Below are 20,297 nucleotides of genomic sequence, written 5' to 3'. Positions count from 1 at the left end.
CATTACCACTGAAAAAGATAACCGCATCTCCTGTGCTGGCTCAACACTGAACAAAAGACACCTGAATTGCCAGTAACTCACTGAGATGCCAGTAACTCACGCATGGAGAGGAACATCTCTACAACAAGGCTTCCTATGAAACACCGTGAAGCATCGAGTGGTTGGTTCACTCGGGTACACCAAGTACACCCGTATGAAACACCGTGAAGCATCGGAGCAGTTGATTCACTTGGGTACAACAAGACTCCGTATGAAACACCGTGAATAATTGGAGTGGTTGATTCACTCGGGTACAACAAAACCCCGTATGAAACACCGTGTAGCATCGGAGTGGTTGATTCACTCGGGTACAACAAAACCCCGTATGAAACACCGTGTAGCATCGGAGTGGTAGGTTCACTCGAGCCAAACGAAACACTCATTCTTGAGCTCCCTCTCAGCTGCTGACATATGACACGTGAAGACGGTGATAGTGAACCGCGTGAAACGACTGAAACCCGATTCGGATCGACTGGAGTCGACCTGATCGTACGCGTGGACTCGACTCTCTTTCCAGAACAGCCTAAAGTCATGTGGCTGGACTGTTCCAGGAACTGTAGTTGATATAACCGATTTCCAGTGAACACTCGTCTCGAAGGACAAGTTAAAAGTACAACTGGAGTATTGTAATTTTCATATATCTTCCCACAGAAGTCTATTTCATATGTTATAGTTCACAATCTTTAATTGATCGTCGAAGAATCTGCTAGAGTTGGCTCCTTCAAATCGTAGTCTATGAAAGAGACGTTTTTCTATATTCTTACGTCTGTATATAACACCTGATCATTTCAGACAAATGAACAGCATCTAACTAATACTCATAACATCAAATATTCACTGTGTCTTTATCTAATACTATATATATATATATATATATATATATATATATATATATATATATATATATATATATATATATATATATGGGATACATCCTGTGGATTTGACTTGCGTCTGACCCTGAAACAACGCTAATCTCTTCCTAGTACGTTTAGGGGAAAGTACCATTACTTGGCTTGTCCCTGTGTGGTGTTGGATTCGTCCTCTCTCTCTCTCTCTCTCTCTCTCTCTCTCTCTCTCGCGGCAGGTCGTTGGCAGCTACCGACCAGGAAGGTACGCTACCGGTAATACCCACTTAGGTATGGGAGGATCAGTGACGGCTGAGCTGTGAACTTAAAGTGGCTGTCGGGTGTCACTCAACGTAAGTGGCTGTCAAGTGTCATTCCTTTGACCCAGGTAGTTGTCTCTTTTTTTTTTTTTTCTGTTGCTGCCATTCGGTCGAAAACACCTCTTACACTTACGACAACACGTGACCCACACGGCTCTTTCTTTTTCCACCTCTGTATCTTCTTTCGGTGAGAGCTACGCGCTAGCTCTGCCTATGTGATAAATATCTCGTTCTAAGCACTCGTAAGTAATACTCACTCTCTCTGTCTCTCTCTCTCTCTCTCTCTCTCTCTCTCTCTCTCTCTCTCTCTCTCTCTCTCTCTCGTCGAGTGGCCGCGTATGGCAGGCGCCAGTTGGGCGTTTACACAGCGGTGCCCCAGGTGGTTCTGGGTGCGTAGGTGCTGCCGTGCGTCAGTGCTCGTATGTACCATGCCTGGGTACCGAACCCGTTCCCACAGCTGGCAAGCCTCAGCGTAACATTCATGATGTGGCAGAACTGCATGACGGAAATGAATGTGAGGAAGAAATAACAAGAGTGAAGGAGAGGAGGGAGAGCGAACATGCAAAAGGGGAATGGTGAGAGACAGAGGAATTTGTAGATAATGAAGATAAGCTAGAAATAGTAGATATATATATATATATATATATAAAGCAGTGGAGTATGTGTATCTAAAGATAGTATGAGGGAAGGTAATATAGTATAAGGGAGAGGGGAATACATGGGGTAGCTGAGGAACGAGATGGGAAGAGAGAAGATAGTAAGGTTATGAGGAAAGGAAGAAAAGACAAGAGAAGGAAGATGGGAGAGTGGAGGAGGAAGAGGAGGTCAGAGGATGTCAGGATGCTGTGGCGGGAGGAGGAGGAGGAGGAACAGCAGGGAAGAGGAGTAAGAGAGGGTTGGGGAGGGGTGGATCTGGTAGTGGGGGGATCTGGGAGGAGACGTAAGAGCAGGTTAGGAGAAGCGGTGGGGGGGGGGGGGGATGAAGAGGAGGAGGAGGAGGTGGAGGAGGTGGGGGGAAGGTGAGGCTGGGGGGGAGAGCCGGGGAAGGAGAGGCAGCGGGCAGCGGACGCCCTAGACTAACCCTTGCCTCAACCCGCTCTCACAGCAAGGTCTTAGTACATTATTTACGAGGCTGCGGCCTCTGATTTTTCTCCTGATCAAGTCCGACGATGGTAATCTCAACCACGCCGGTCTAAGAGCTCCTGCTGGTGGTGCCGGGGCTGGAGGACTGTCAGACCACCTGGTTCTAACTTCTGCACTTTCCTGGACATAAACGCCCTACAGAACCCTGAGTAGCAGTCGTCGATATGGGCTGGATGGTGTGGTGTCCCGGAGACAATTGCTTGGACCGACGCAGTTTCACAAGCGGGAAGGACCCGCTGTAGTATGAGCGAGAACCCAACCCTCCCCCAAGACCCATCTAGCATGTTGGCTAAGTGACTGCAGGTCGAGTCGTCCTGGGGCGAGGAGCCTCCCTGACCCGTGCGTTAAGTCTCACTTCCTACTTCAAGAGAATAGAGATGCCGACCTTACGGCATCTCTCCCTCACCACTGCCACTGAACTAGTTATATGAACACGGATGACTGCCGTCTGGAGTAGGCGCTGCCCTCTAAGGAGTGTGGAGGAGTGTTGGGACTGTGGCGAAGTGCTGGGAGTGTGGAGGAGTGTTAGGACTGTGTAAGAATGCTGGGAGTGAGGCAATGTGTTGGGATTGTGGCGGAGTAGCGCCACAGAGCTATTGGAAAGAGCAACTTTAAAATATCTTTGAGACCCTCACACACTAAATCTACAAATACAAAATTTTATGCCTAAAAGCTGAGCAAAATTTCAGAAAAAAACTATCTGAAAAGAACTAAGACTGTAAAATAAGAGGCAGAATACACTTATGAATACCGGGAATATTCAAAGACCACAAATTAACCACAAATTCTCCATGGTGTCTGTTCCGAAACTAACCCGAGCACTTCGAAGCATTTGAACCAATGTTGCTAAACATGTTAGGGATATTCAACTTCCCCTTTTATGGGCACACCAGCTTCAGCAATTAGAAAACAGATCGCAGAATTACTTTCTAAACATTTTCCACACGTCACATTAAGGATTTTATTAACAAACTCGTACATACAAGAGACTCAGTCTAAAAATGAACTGTTCGAGACTAACATTATTTACGAAATTTGTTCGTGTCCTCTCTGTAATGTAGGGTCGTACTACCAGACACTTGAAAGTTAGTGAACACCTTGCACAGTCCTTCAGAAATGACCACCAACTCATGACAAATCCCCCCTCTCTTTAATTACGAAACTTAATCCTTTAATTTTGAAACACTGCCACAGTTGTGATCAATTGCTTTCTTTCCAATAACTTTTGAATCATAGCTCAAGGTTACAGTGAATCCAACATCAGAATAATGAAAAACCACTTAATATTAAATAACCTATCCCTAAAATAAACTGTAATGTTATTGTCGTACACTCTACATGATAACATAACCCTTAGTCTAATTAGATCCCGGTTGTCTCATCACGTTTTCTGTTATCTTTTTTACTTGGGTAGTACAGCTTCAAGGCTACGCTAAAACCAGTAGCAAGGAGAGGATTGACCCCTTTTGGAGTAAAATTGTTATTCCTCCGTTTCAGCAGATAAATAACAATTTCTTGTTTTTACCAATCATTTGTAAGAAATTTTAAATGTATGTGTGACTTTTTATCATTTTTGTAAAGTATATAAAAAGAAAAAAAAGGACTTAATCTCAGTTTAAAATAACGACCAAGAAATCGTGTCAGTATTTGGTTTCTGAAGAATATTTGGTTACTTCGTGCGCTTTGAATGCGTTATGAAATTGGACACCATAACATACTTCTCTCTCTCTCTCTCTCTCTCTCTCTCTCTCTCTCTCTCTCTTAGTTCACCGAGATGGGGTTTTAAATCTTTCGTCAACATTTACGTGTCATTCTATTTCTGTAGTTTTAAAGTGTAAGAATTTTTTTTTTTCAATAGACTCCTGACGATGGACAAGGTGAATTCGAAGCGGATTAACAAACTCCTGACGATGGTCGAGGTGAAGTTCGAAGCGGATCAACAGACTCCTGACGATGGTCGAGGTGAATTTCGAAGCGGATCAACAGACTCCTGACGATGGTCGAGGTGAAGTTCGGAGCGAATCAACAGACTCCTGAAGATGGACTAAGTGAAGTTCCGAACGAAGATATGAATAAAGGGATTGACTCATAGGTCTGCAGTGCTTTTGGCTGTGGTCCTGCTAGCTATATGGGAGACATTCTTCACAAAACTACACCTTCGTTGTGGTTACATTGCGAGTTGAAAATTCATCTTCAGCGAGGCTGTGTCACTGTCAATGAACGAAAGCGGTCCACACCTCAACGAAAGCTCTGTACGGCAAAAGGGTCAATCCTTTCCCTGTTGCTGGTTATAACGCAGCCTTGAAGCTGTAGGAGCCAATCAAAACGGGATTCCAGGACCCCTTTCTATGAAGGAGTTCCTCCAGTTTCAAGGCTGTGCTACGTCCAGTGGCAGGGAAATGATGGACTCCTTTGGAAAGATTCTTCGATGAGACGAAACTCCCTTTCGCCCACAAACGATGGTACAGCCTCGCCGAAGGTGGCCACTGCCCTCAAAACGTACATGTTAAAATACTCGTTCGATATGACCGCATCTTCCCCTATAGCCTGGAAACCCCTACATAATTAACCTCAGGGAGTCTGCTTCCCAAGGGACGAGGGTGTTGTTTAAGTGCCGTAATTACTTTCCTTAAGTAGGTACTTCATCAACAGAAATTAGAATTCCAACGGTAAAATTTCATGAACATTAATCGTAACAATGTGTTGTTCATCAAGAACTTCCTGATACTTTATGACTGAGGGTATCTAAGATAATATGGGGGTGTTCTCGAAAGGGTTGAAACTCATTATCTACTTTAAAAGAATTAAAATAGCTTACGTTATATCTTCTTTTTTAACACTGGAGGCTCCAGTCACGGACAAATGTCCACATCAAGGCCGGGTCTTCATTGGAATGTAGAGAGGTTAATGAATCGGGAAAAAATGAGATCAAGGATAGCATTTTCGAATTTTGGTGGAAATGAAAAACATTTTTAGTGTTATATGTGGATTATACGTTCTATCACGTCACTGAAAAATTATTCGCTCGATTATCTTGGACGATGTGTGTCGAAAACATCGATATGGTCACACAAGTTTATTCTTTCGGGCGTATATCAGAAATGATTTTTTTTCCTACGTGTTACCAACACGATAATGGAAGGATTTCTAACATTTAAAATATCCCTTAAAAATAAAGTCACAACCACGACCAGAGATGGACCCATTTAAAACCTCTTATTGCTGAAACCAGACCTGGAAATATCAACAAACACACACACACACACACACACACACACACACACACACACCGAAAAACTATGCTTTGAGGTCAACGATAATGGGTACTTGGCCTTCGATGATGTGCAAGAATCGTCAGGATTCTGCTGTTATGAAGGAAGTAGGTTTAATCAACTGACTGAGCCCATCCCTCGTCTCTAAGGGCGCGGCAAAGGCTAACTTTCCAACAGCATGTGGAGGTAACATAAGATACTGCAGAAGATGATGGACGTTTGTAGCTTTCGACTGTGCAAGCTCTTCCTGGCCTACGTAGAGTCGGCTGAGGAGGGTCGTTCATCCACCCGGGCTCCAGCAGGAGCAGCAGCAGCAGCAGCAGCAGCGGCGGCGGCGAGGAAGAATGTGACTCAGCGGATTCAACCTGAACCGTCGGGCTGGTGGTGAGTTTTTGTGGGTACTGTGGCAGTGTCCCGCCGCTGAAGGTACCGCTCTACTGTACCTGCCCGGCTGCTGCCTGCCCCTGCCCTTCTTCCTACACCTCTTGCCCATTCTCCTCCACATTCATGCCGCCTGATCCCTCCTCCATACCACCACACTCCTGCCTGCCCCTCCACACCGTCTGGTTCTCCACACCACTGCTACCAGCCCCGACACATACTGGTACCTAACCCTTCACACCCCTGTAGTTTGCCCCACCGCACCACAACACCATTATACCGTTGCCAACGCCACCACAGCACTGAGATAGTATGTCTTATGACATATACAGCTGCACACATATGCATACTGCATTCATACATACTAGCATGCGAATATGTATTCATATATACAAATATATACGTACAAGTGCATACACATGCAAACAACCAGTAGTGCAAATAAAATGCACTACATTCATATATATCACACACACACACACACACACACACACACACATATATATATATATATATATATATATATATATATATATATATATATATATATATATATATATATATATATAGTTCGTTAGTTATACAATCCTTAGGACTCCTTATATGGGGCTCGTGCAGCTTCGGGGCTGCCCTGTAAGCAGAAACAGTGTAAGGTGGGCTCCTTTGGGGGCTGGAAGGTCGCTGTACTTCTAACCATCATCCACCAACAATACAGTTTCGTTGAGGGTGACTTCGCACAGCCAAACGTAAAGAAAAGTAAAAGAGGCGATCCACACACACACACACACACACACACACACACACACACACACACACACACACACACCTCTGGGCCTTAGACACCCGGTCATTACAATCATTAATTAACACCACATCCCACAGTAATCAAAGAGATAAGAAGAGATCAATACAAACTACAGAGGGTCTGTAAATGCCGTGAGAACAGCGACTTAACATGGGAGCGCTGCCAATTCCAGGGTTGTCCATGAAGAGACGAAGGTTCCCCCAAGACCTACAGTGACATCAGAGATGTGACTTGTGCCGCCTCAGGACCTGCAGTGCCACTGCGGTGTGTAGCTCCACGACTTGCAGTGCCATCAGTGTGTTGCCCCAAGACCTGCAGTGCCAGCCATCAGAAGTGTCTTAGTGCTGCTGCGAGATCTGCAGTGCTATTAGAAGTGTGCCTAGCGTTACCCCACGATCTGCAGTGCCATCAGAGGAGTATATAGTGTTGCCTCAAGATCTGCAGTGCCACCAGAAGTGTCTTCAATGCTGCCTCATTACCTGCAGTGCCACAAATAAAGTCTTTAAAACTGCTTTACAACCTGTAGTGGTTGCCTCTAGACCTACAGTGACACCAGAGGTGTTTAATGCTGCCTCAAGACCCGCAGTGCCACCACATGAATGTTTAGCGTTGCCTCAAGACCTGCAGTGCCAACAGAAGTATCTAGTATTGCCTCAAGACCTGCAGCGCCAACAGGAGTAGCAACTATAACGGACGAGTGTCCGCTGCCAAACCAAGATTCTACAGTCTGTCACCAGTTGCCATACATCAGACAAGGACCTTCAGTCCTTAACATAAAAAGAGTTCTTCTAATTCTTTCGCTCGAATCTCCTTACGGAAAATGTTCATGCGCGGGCCGAGGAAGATGTTAAATGTTTTCAAACACGACAAGTGATGGAAAAATGTTTTTGGAGTGGCTAGTTTGACAATATATTCAATCTTGAAGATCTAATTACGATCTATGATAATATCTACGTAAACTGTGCGACGTTCCCCAATCACTGTAGAAGCTGAGGCACTGCATTCTTGTACCGACTATCACAGTTGCAACCCGTAAAAGCTCCCTGGAGACCCTCATCAACTGAAGTGATAGTCAGTGTCGTACGGTATGCCATGTGTGATGACGGATATACAGAGGTAGGAGGCCACACACACACACACACTCAGGAGACAGCAACTGTCTCAGCGCGTTTGACCGGCTGAGAAAATGTTTGCTGATGAAGTGAAGGTCGCTTAGCTGGTGGGGCAATAAACCTGGGTACCATCCTAAGGTATGTGGTTGCTTGGCTGATGGAGAGATGAAGTTTGGGTACCCATCTTGGGTTACAAGGTCGCTTGGCTGGTGGAGCCACAAAGCTGGTTGGCTAATTTTCATGAGCTATGTCGATGCTTGGCTGATCTAGAGATGAACCAGGGGTGCCTTCGCCTTGGAGACAGCTCCACCAAGACCTGGAGATTGGGTTCGTAGCTGGTTGGACGACCAGCCAGAACATACAGTTCACACCCCACAGTTCACGGCTGTTGGGAACGATGGGCCAGAACACAAGTTCCACACTCCACAGTGACGTGGTCTGGTGGAGCGATTGGCCAGAACACAAGTTCCAAACTCCACAGTGACGTGGTCTGGTGGAGCGATGAGCTAGACTACATGCTCCACACTCCACAATGACCTGGACGAAGTGGTCCACATGGCCGCTGGAGCGATGACCCGGGTTACCATGCTGGGGTACAAGGTCCACTCCATACTGACCTCCACAGGGAGGCCCACACGTATATAATGGCCGGGCAGCCGCGCTCCGTCACATTACGTAACATGGGAAGTCGCTGCACCAGACAGAAAAAAAAAACACCCAAACCCGAACGCCGTGTCGCTGACCTTTTCAATTACGACGTCCACAGAGAGACTGAATTATTTTTAGGATTCAAAAGCCACAGAACTTGGAAGAGGGAAATACGTACTTAACGCACGATCGACAAGCAAAGGCGAGGCGAGGAGTGACAGCTCTGCATCTACATAGATACCAACCAGTGGCCAAAAGCGGTATCACACCGGATGATCTTGACAATAAGAGACAAAAGCAGAAGTACCAGTTTTTTTTTTAGAAGGTGAGGTGAGGTGAGGTGGGCCAGGGGTGGACACACACACACACACACAGGCTCTTGGCACGAGGACCTGCGCCAAGTGACGTGTGGGTCTTAATCAAGGAGCGTTGGTGACTATGTCAATACAACTACAGCAGACATTTGTCGTCCAACACCTCTGCGGCCCAGCGCTCCTCCTGCTGCTGTCTAGTCTCCTCTGCTGACACGTTCCATTAGGTCCCACCTCCCAAATAAAGCAGGAGGGGAGGTCTGTAAATCTACGCATTAGCGTGAACACACACACACACACACACACACACACACACACACTCCCTCTACAAGGTCCGACAGACGACAAATGGCGGGGCCTTAGATAATAAAGCCAGTGCCTGGACAACCTTGCCCAAGACCTGATCAATGACGCTGATCGCAACAAGCACCAAGGGCAGCAATCACCACCACAAGCACGACGATGCACCGAATTCTACCCACGTTAAAGCAGGCTCAGCGAGGCTTGCCGCTGCGGTATTCTTAAATCCCGAGAACAGATGTCAACAGCTGGGTAATATTTACGACCCCATGCCCGCAAGCGCCTCTGTGGTGGCGTGGTTAACGTTGCTGGCAACTAATCTACTTGCCCTGTCTTCAGTTCCCGGGAGTTCACAGCTCTTCCCAGCTGTTCATCCTTCCTCTAGTACGAAGTTTAGTGGATAACATCATCGTTTAAGGGTAGACTATCTCAGCTGTGACTGGTCCTCGTCAGCCAAAAGCTTACTTATAACTCGACTCGAGTTAATCCCGGATGTTCATGTTTGGGGACATGGCTTTCAGTGGCAGGCCGATGAACCGACCAAGCGCTGGGACTACATTTTCTTTTAACGTCTTATCCTGCCACCATGCCAACACACATACAATGACCATGATCCCTAACCCAGACACCATACCAACGCACATAATACCCATGATCCCTAACTTTGCCACCATACCAAAACACAAATGCCCATGACCCTAACCCTGCCATCATACCGACCCACATAGTGCCCATAACTCCAGCCCAACCTCAGTACGAAAGCATACGTACCACCCATACTTCCTACGTACATCTACCTTCGCACTATAAGACATCCTGAATCTATTACGGAATCCCAACTTCCAGGATCGAATGGTAACGCCTCCTCTCATTCAACCTTGCAATCACGGCACAAACTTATCTCACGGAGTCTTTGAGCAAAAAAGAGAATTTATGATCTCTGATCCCTCAGAATTCTAACAAAGACATATATTGACGAAATCAAGAAGCAAAGACGATGTCTCAATCTCATGAGGCAAAATACGTGACAACCATACTTCAGGTCGACCAGGTTAAGAATAGAGTTCATCAAGTGGTGTAAACACTGATGTGCATTGTGGTAGAGGCTTCCATCACCTGGAGGTAGGAGACTCGACCCACAGTTCAGACGAAGACGAGGGTAGTCATACTGCCCCTGCCTTCCCCTACACAGCCTCAAGAAAGCCTTCTGTGACGCTCCTCGCAAAGTGGACAGCGTCTCCTTCACCCAGCGCTTCAAACTGAGATGAACGTCTCTCTCTCCCGTGACTTATGAAGGAAAGTCTGTCGACGGTAAACTCAACAGTGGCTTTTTATGGACGAACGCAAATTAGTGTCGTGAATGTCAATGTAAAATGCAAAATTAGGAACCAAAGACCAATGAGATGTTACGTTAATCTATTATCTATGAACATTGGTCTTTGTGGTGACTGATGGAGACGACAATCATTGTAAAAATCTGACCCGTAAAATCCGATTTAATCAACTCTTTTACACGAGTGAGCATCAAGCCAAGCAAATCTCCGGGAGATAAGGGGAGGGAAAAAAGCTGTGTTCCACAGAGAGACAGGGAGCTGTAAAGCCCTAACTTCACGGTTAAAAACTGAGAAATCTTTATCTTACGATCAGAAAATTATTTCCATTTGTGTCGTCTATCCTTAAGGACTCCCATCTGCAGGCCCTCCAACAGTTTTCAATTTTGCTCTACAATCAGCAGCAGGGATAGGATGGCCTCCTTTGGAGTTTGATGGTCTTCGAACACACTGAACTCCGACGGTTAACCGCGCTGGAGGGTGACTTTTCACTCGCGGCAAAACACAGGCAGACGGAATCTGTTAACACCTTGTAAAAGGATATATATATATATATATATATATATATATATATATATATATATATATATATATATATAAAGCGAGACAAGAATAATCTAACGATAAAATCCAACATAGCCGAGACTGCCATAGGGTTGGTGTGACTACACCTACTGAGCTCATAATGGCTATGTACGGATCAGTGGAACTAAGTACTCTTTGCTGTATTACATCAAATAGAAACTGGCTGTGATGATAATAATGCCTCCTCCTTCGTTCGAAGAGCTAAGCTGTGGAATTCTCTCCCTTCTTTTAAATAGAAACTGGCTGTGATGATAATAATGCCTCCTCCTTCGCTCGAAGAGCTAAGTTGTGGAATTCTCTCCCTTCTTCTGTCTTTCGTTCCTCACATAAGAAACAAGTCTACAAGCACCTGCGGAGCCCAGATTAATTTCTACTTTACCTTTTCTTCTTTCGCCCAAGTTGACCTCGCATGGAGGGGCATATTTCACCCGTGATATGTCAGAAAAAAAAAAGGACAGAACAAAGAACACACTTAACCGGGTCTAATTTACCTTGACCCTACCTAGATTACGTTACATAAGACGGAAGAGGCGGAAGATCAGAAGATAAATCTGTGGTTAGTCCTTTTCCAGCGGAGAATAAGCTGCTCCCACTACAGCTGTAATAGCCGGTCAGTGACCCTGGCAACATCTATAGTCTCTAGGTTCCTCCCCATCACGACCCTCACGTCAGCTGGTAATTGTCACATTAATCATCACCTGCGGGGAATGTAAGGGTGACCTAACCGACCGTGTGCCAGCTTCTCAGATCCACCAGCCCGTCACGGCCGGTATACGCCAGCGATGCTTACCTGGGCCTTGTGCAACGCCAGCCATCAGGCGTTCTATCCCTAACGTACAGCACACCTTCGTAATTGAAGGCTCATATCCTCTGAACTTAAGAACATCACAGCTACACTGAAGCAATGGTCTTGAGCTAAGAAAAGACTGGTTTGTTCGATGGTTATTTCGGCTTTAGACTTGTCGACTGACTGAGGCCGACAACGTACTTTGTAACCAAATCGAAAGAAAAGCTGAACATTTGCTTCAAATGTTCATGATGATTCGAAGACCATATATAGGCGCTGACTATAGAAAAGAATGCTGTAATTTCTAGTAGAATATTTTCTTCCAGACTACAATAATATCTTACCTTTTTTTTCTAGTCCAATAACATTTGATCCAGACCTATTCTTCGTATGATATCCCTTTCCTTCAGAGAGAACAGCTTCTTATATCATGTTATGCCAACAAGCACATGAATGAAGGACCAGGGAACACATACTAAGGTACTTAAACACATCAACGGAACGCTATGAAAACCCAACAAGGGGATACATAAACATTAATGGTAGAATTGCTCTACATAAAGAAAAAGCGGGGGGCTGGAAAACCTCCCTTCTCATTTTTAATTTTCCGAAAGAAGGAACAGAGAAGGGGGCCAAGTGAGGATTTCCTTCAAAGGCCCAGTCCTCTGTTCTTAACGCTACCTCGCTAACGCGGGAAATGGCGAATAGTATGACAAAAAGAAATATATATTCATATATAATCACAATGTACCGTAAACTCTGCCAAAGATGTCCGAAAGCTGCACATGTTTGAAATACACACGGAAAAAATCGATGACAAAAGCCTTTCTTGCAGTCAAGGGCAAGACCATCATGCAGTGCAAAGCCACAAACAACATGCTATCATCACCTCCGTTTAAATAATGACTAATAAACTGACACCTACAATCCTCACCTTCTCCAAATCCGATGTTTCTGCAACAAGATTATATCTTTTTTAATTTTCTGCTGCTTCAAACAACAAATGAAGGTACTCACCTCCTGATGAACTTGACTCTGCTTCTGTGGAAGAGCTGGCGGCTGCTCCCCTCGAGAGGAGGCAGCATCAGAGGCGAGCGAGGAGCGCTGGGAACCTCCCCTGGAGAGGTCGTCAGTGCCAGTCTCACTACCAGAGTCACGCCCACTCATGGAGCGCCTTCGAGCAGGACGGTGCGTCTGGTCATCCAACTCGCTTTCGGGTACACGACCCAAGCGAGCCATACCCTTGCCCGCCCTTCCTGATTTGTCCGTCCTCACGCTCTGGTTCATACTGGGGTGAGGGACGTTCGTCCACTTCCCCTGCGATGTCTCCGGTGCCGACTGGGAGGATACGAGACTCGACTGACTGCTGGCGGAGCTGAGGTCGCTGACCGAAGCGCCACTCAAGCTCTTCCCAGTGTGCCGTTCGTAAAAGGACATCACGGCTTGTTTCTGGATGCTCTTCAGCGTAGCATCGGACACCTTGCGCCTCTTCTCAGGGTCTAAATACGAATAGGATACGTTACTGCTCATTCTGTCAGACCGGTCCATTCTGTCGACTCTGTCTACCTCGGTAAAAGCGTTCAGTATGTTTTGGAAATTCTCATGAATGAATGGTCTACCCTCAGCATCCTTCTGCGTGTGGGACCTAGAAGAGGATCCAGGGGTTGAGGGAGATCGGACACCATCCATTGAAGCATTAGACCCTTCTCCCTTTCGGTCTATTCTGGAAAAGTCGAGTCGAATGTCTCGATCTCCTCTTTGAGAGTCACGAGACCCTCTTCTCTGGTGAGTACGTATCTCACTCGATTCCCGATGTTCTCTGGGAGTACGACTCTCCACCTTGTCGCTCAAGTCACGAGCCTCTTGAGGCGATGTATCATCGCGGGACCTACGAGGATCTTGAAGATCTCGAGGATCAAGAGGCTCCCGAGACTCCCTCGAGTCTCTGTGATCCCGTGGATCTCTGAGATCTCGCATATCGCGAGGTTCCCTCGAATCCCTTTCCCGGGAGCCACTCTGGTCCCGAGGCCAGCGGGTTCCACTCTCGGGACCGTTGGTACGCGACTGTCTCTCCAGTTCGTGAATCCTCTCAGCCACTGATGGGGGTTTACTGAAGTCCACAGTGGGACTCTGTGGGGAGCGAGTGGGAGATCTAGGGGTTTCCCTCATCTCTGCTGTCGGCGCCTCAGTGATTTGTGATAGAGGCTGTGTATAGGAGTACGAGGGGAACTTCTTCAAGTTGTTCATCTCATTATTTCTCTCAACCTCTCTGCTCCACTTCCCTTCCCGGGAGGGTCTTGGGTAGCCAGACTCCGTATCTCGGACTGAACGCCGCAAATCGCGGTGGTCCCTTGATTCGTGGACGAGTCTGCCGTGGAGGAGTTTCCCCCTGGCATCAGCACCATAATAAAGAACCGATTCACTGTTGTGCCGCTGAGGCGCCTGCACACGCGAGCTGTGCACGATGTTGTGGTCTGATCTATGATCACGCGAATGGCCGGAGAGGATAGAGATGTCGGAGAGAGAACCGTGCCATTTAAGAGTCTCCGACGATGATGCGGAGGACGAGTTTGTCACGACAGTGGTGACACTCTCCCGTCCATTACTATAGCGTGCGCTGTCTGCCACACTCTCGCTCTCTCCACGTCCCGAGTCCCGTTCTGAGCTCCCGTCCCACATCACAGACTCGCGGCGCAGCTGATCCAACAGGGGCGTTGCGTCGATCAGCTCTGTGTAGCCGAACTCGTCAAACTGTCGAACGATCTCCTCAAACTGCGCTGCCGTCACTTGCCCAAGATTGGCTTCTCCCATACCCAAGTCGCGCTCTGGCGGAGACGGGATGCTGTAGTCCTTGTCATCCAGAGCACGACCGTCACGATCATAAAGAGGATAATATGGGTTCGTAGGCTTGTAATACGAGTCCATAAAGGAATAATCTGAGTTCGAGAACATATCCTCCCGAAGACTGTTATGAAAGACCTCCTTGGGGATTTTCTCCGTTCGCTCCATCACAGTTTTGAGTTGTCTCTGGAAGGACTGGTTCAGAGATTTCTTATTGTAGGGTCGGGCATAACCTCCAGCCTTCTCCTTGGGATATTCCGACTGTTCTGTCCAGGATTTCGAGCGGTGAGAGCCTTGCGGTGCAGGAGACTGAGATGCCGGGTCTGGTAAGCCGGAGATGTTTGCATCATGAGCCGATGACCCGTGCGACATCACTTGGTTTCCGGCGGGCACAGGCCACGAAGGATACTTCTCGTGCCCTGGGCCATACTTGATATATTTTAGACTAGAAGCATCTCGCACAGGAGGAGGCGGCGGCGAAGATGGGTGGCGGCCTGACGAGTTCGATGTGGGCGAGTGTTTCACAGACGATGGCGTGCCCACCGATGCTGGCAGTGTTGGGGATATTGGCGGCTGATGCTGCTGATAACCTGGCCCAGGTGGGGAGTATGGTGGTGGCGCCAGCGTCAGGTCTGGCTCTGACATATTCCAGGACCCATGATACTTCTGAGTGGAAGGCTCTGGCCCGAGGTTGTCATACGAGAAGAATCTGGCTCTATCCATTCCATGGTGGTGGCTGTGGTGACTATGGCCGGAGGAGAGGTCCCCTCGAGGACTGAGGTCGTCCGGCTCACTGTAGTTGGAGGTGTTGGAGTGTTGTCGGCTGTGGAAGGAGCCCGCTGACCCGGAGCTGAGAGCCGACAGCTGGCGCGAGTGAAGCAACTGGTATGAGGAGGAGCGTAGATGGTGAGCATAATCCTCCCGGTCAGGGGTGTCATCAGCACCCATGGTGGCGTCCCAGTACCGACCGCCCACGATCCCCGAGCCGCCCATGCCGCCCTTGTGTGAGGATGCGGAGGCACCTTGAAGGTACGAGTACATGGACGACTTCTTCGTCACCATGCTGCCATCGTCAGCATCGTCAAGGTTGGGTGTCGACCTGCAAGAGACAAAGGAACTTGTGTTATACATGTCTGAGATGAATTTCCAGGAACGATGAATGAGAAAAATTAGTCTGTGCAGAGTGAAGAATGACAAAGGTCAAGTCTTCAAGAATGAAGGATGTCAAAGGTCGATTCTTTTGAGAACGAAGAATGTCAATAAGAATGTCATAGGCAATATCTTTTCAATAATGAATAATGTCAAAGGTCAGTTTTTTTCAGGAATGAAACATGTTACAGGCCAATTTTTTGAGAGTGAAGAATGTCAAAGGTCAAAATGTGTGAGTGAAGAACGTCAAAGGTCTAATTCTTGAGAGAGACGAATGTCAAAGGTCAATTTTTTTAAGAACAAAGTATTTGAGAGGTCAATTTTTTTTTGAGAATAACAAATGTCAAAGGTCAATATCTTTTTGAGAAGGAAGAATGCCAAAGATCAAGGCTGTTTTGAGTGAAGAACATCAAGGGCCGTGTGCTCGCCTGGTATATCACACTTCAAAAGCTTTCATTACCGTTCATGACGGAGCAAAACAGCCAAGACTCGAGTGACAAATTCATGACGTCTGGGGACCACCAGACGCTGATGGACGTGCCATTCCACCCTCCCCCCATTACATACTAATAACCTCATGTCACTGCATGACAAGTGGTTCCCGTCATGCATTATTACCAACACAGCTTGACAGGCGGCTATCAATACTACCAAGTAAGGCACAAGTGGTAAGTGATAACTCTTCAGATTCTCAACAGAAGTCCCGTTACCTGTTGTTAGTCTAACTGTTAGTATTTGGTTCCCAACAGAACTCCTCTAATCTATTGATAGTCTAACTGTTAGAATTAGATTTTCAACAGAGCTCCTTGAAGCTCATGCTGTTCTAACTGTTAGTTCTAGATTCTCAACAGAACTCCTCTAATCTATTGATAGTCTAACGGTTTGAATTAGATTTTCAACAGAGCTCCTTTAACCTCATGCTGTTCTAACTGTTAGTTCTAGATTCTCAACAGAACTCCTCTAATCTATTGATAGTCTAACGGTTAGAATTAGATTTTCAACAGAGCTCCTTTAACCTTATGCTGTTTTTACTGTTAGAACTAGATTTTCAACAGAGCTCTTCTAACCTCAAGCTATTCTAACTCTTCGTACTAGATTGAGATGGGAAAGAGGACAAGCAACGCTACAGAATCTAGAATGAGACAGCAAATACGAAAACAATGATGAGCCATTTTGCATTTGGAAGACAGGCATCTGAGTCAGTCTAAAGACTCTCTAAACTCTTGAAGAAGGCGAACTAGAGCCAAAAGGAAACCCATCTACAGAACTGGGATATTAAGCATTCTAGATAATATAAACATCCCACGCACACCCCACTCCATCTTCCTATTCAGAACCACTTTTATAACACCTCTATTACACAATTCTTCTACTCTTAAATCTGAAGGAGATTGCGTCTTTTATGATCACTGTGAGATGACATTAGTAAATAATTCAACGTTCTGAAGCTATATCATTGGGTTCCCCCCCAGCTAATCACACTTTCGCTGGCTTTACGAAGCTCTTTCTCACAGACAGAAAACCAGTTCACCCATTCAGTCCATTTAGGCTGTAGCTGATGTAAATACACCACAGCTGCTGCCGTAAAGAAAGACTTAAGAGAAAGAAGAAAACAGAAGAAGAATCTGATAAACGAATATGGAGTGTCTCTGGAGACCCGATAAAGAGCTAGAGTAATCACTGGGGCCGCGAGAGTAAAGAGGTACAAATGAACCATAATGAGGCCGCTTAAGTGCAGACAGATGAGGGAGAGGCAGCCTCCGGGCAGGTGTAGTGGGCTCCGGCCTGCACGAACCACATACACACGGTTGCCTGCAGGTGTACGAGTGTGTGACGCGCATCAACATAGAGTTAGGTAAGTGTGTGACGCGCACCAACATAGACTCAGTTAAGTGTGTGTGGCGCACCAACATAGACTCAGTTAAGTGTGTGTGGCGCACCAACATAGACTCAGTTAAGTGTGTGTGGCGCACCTACATAGACTCAACTAGTGTGTGTAGCGCACCTACATAGACTCAGTTAAGTGAGTGAAGCGAACTAACATAGAGTTAGGTAAGTGTGTGACGTGCACTAACATCGGGTCAACAATTTAGTGTCGCTCACCAGCGTTGGGTAAATAAGTGTGTGACGCCCACCAAGATCGGGTCTCTAAGCACGCGCCGCGGGCCAACATCGGGTGAGTGAATGTATAACCAACATCGGGTCAATAATTTTGTGACACGCACAAAATCGGGTCAATACTTTAGTGACGCGAACCAACAACAGGTCAATAATTGTGATACATCGGGTCCAATAGTAAGTGATGCGTATGATCCCGTTAAAAAAAAAAAAAAAAGTAAGACGCGCAGTGCTTTGCGCACCATTATCGGATCCATAAGTATGACGCCCGCCAGTAAGTACGCAATACGCACCAACTTAAGATCAATAAGTGTGTGACGCAAGTCGGCAATGATACGCTAAATCACAGTCCTTCACCCGTAAGTTCCTAACACAAGAAGTGTTTCGTAAACTACAAAAATGACTCGAAATCTCACAAAACTCATTCGAAACTATCATAGCTTCACAACCCTCAGTGATGCACTGTCAAAGACCTCAGCAACGGACTGACTCACAGCTGTTATGTGTTGAGTGAGCTAGAAAATCACAGGTGACAACACCAGGTGCGAGGTTTGACAAGTTGAAGGACCGTCATGCTGGTGTCCCCAGCGAAGACTTCTGAATCGAACGGTCAAAGTCAGATATATATCTATTACATTCTGCACTCTCAATGTGCCATTTGCTATGTTAGGGAAGATCACTGAGCCCTAGAGCACTTTTAATGGGAAACCTACTCGTGAAGGGAACATGGTAGACTTTTAGCTCTTGCCACAAATGAGGTTCTTGTGTATAAGGTTGTGGTTGGAGATTAGCTCGGTGAGAGTAATCACAGTTCATATATTTTTTTTCTCCTGGGTTACTTTCAACACTACTTTGTAATTCTAGATAGACAACTTGAGCTTACTTGGTTTAAAGAAAGTTAAGAGATCATTTGACTCACAAAGAAACAGATATAGATACACTGATTACACACACCCAAAGGTCCAAACGAAGTAGTCTGGCCTTAACCCTACTGAAACAGATGCAAATCCCCTTAAAAGCAATAGAAAATTACTAGATTTGTCCGATTTCACGAGTACTCATGGATAGGAAACCTGTGTGCAGACCTTTTACTTCAAGTGAAGCAACGTAATTTTTCTCCAGACGGATCGCTAATGTATTCAATGATTCGCCGGTAACAGCAGCTGAAAGCAGCACCACAGATACTTTAAAGGTACTTTAACTAATATTTTGCCTCAAGTCTACGAACGAAGTTCCTTACACCACCCCCCGAGGTACAAAAGTTTAAAGGTATTTCTTCATAAACCTTCTGTTTGCTTTTATAATCTAACCACACTGGACTGTTCCTGATCTCTAACAGTATAACAAACAACCCTAAACTGACCCAGTGATATGCTCGCTTTCCTTTTTTGTATTGCTTTGTATGCTTATTCCGCCATACGATCTCATCCAGGTCGCGAGACCAGAAAAAAACACACACCTTTCGAATCTGTCTCTTTTTCATGGCTTTTGAACTCTTTAATGACCGTTTCTATGACCACGGAGGCATGAGCTGACACACACACACACACACACATACACACACACAGATATTCCATACATATCTCACAGGGTTTGAATGATAGCCTGTGTAGACCAGAATATAATTCAAAACACAGCCATAGCAGAGTCAATAAGCCACTTCAGGTGAGTGACAGGGTCTATGCACTGCCACCTTCAGAAGACGCCAACGGACCAACCTCAAGCGCACGTCATAAAATTCCGGCGGTGAACATCACTATAAGTTAAGACTGTGGACAAGATGCACTTCCTGTGTTACAGACCATTACCTGCCCACACACACACACACACACACATGGGACCACAAGCCGCCTACGTGGTACAGCTGTAAGCGTTGCAACTCGCCAATCAAATGGACCCGGGTTCGAAGACCGGACAAGCAGATCGCACCCAACCCAGCTGTTCATCCCTTCTTTTGGGGAATGATCAATGAATGGATAACGTGTATAAGATGATACTATGTATGTGGGTGGATATATATTAGTTTACGGTATCGTATATGTGAAAAAGTTTAGAGATGGGGTAACAAGAGTGTAAAACTCACTCTCTCTCGATGTGCTACGCAAACAGAAGTCACACAGGTCCCATCATCAGACACCGATGTTAGGTTAGGTTAGTCTAGACCTTAGATAGATCACGTTTATCCTGCTAGTTTATGCCAGTGACAGAAAACCTACCTTTAGAACCAAGATACGTCACGCGCTGACAACTAATTTTGAGCATCGATCGACTGCACGATATCAAGGACAGATGCGATCTAACACGATC

At 46.2% G+C, this 20,297-nt stretch overlaps 1 protein-coding gene across 3 annotated transcripts in view; it reads right to left on the bottom strand.

Moving 5' to 3' along the window:
• The window catches only part of LOC139765125 (uncharacterized), a 1,132,594-nt gene that overhangs the window by 205,001 nt on the left and 907,296 nt on the right, over positions 1 to 20,297 (bottom strand). For all 3 annotated transcript variants that reach the window (XM_071692317.1, XM_071692316.1, XM_071692314.1), the window contains one exon: positions 12,900 to 15,822. In XM_071692317.1, the coding sequence (XP_071548418.1) occupies positions 12,900 to 15,822 (2,923 nt within the window). The remainder of the gene's footprint in view (positions 1 to 12,899; positions 15,823 to 20,297) is intronic.

This window comes from Panulirus ornatus, chromosome 52 (assembly GCF_036320965.1).
Source record: "Panulirus ornatus isolate Po-2019 chromosome 52, ASM3632096v1, whole genome shotgun sequence".
Lineage (NCBI taxonomy): Eukaryota > Metazoa > Arthropoda > Malacostraca > Decapoda > Palinuridae > Panulirus > Panulirus ornatus.
The sequence above is the reverse complement of the archived record's forward strand: the minus strand, read 5'-3'. Positions and strand labels throughout refer to the sequence as shown.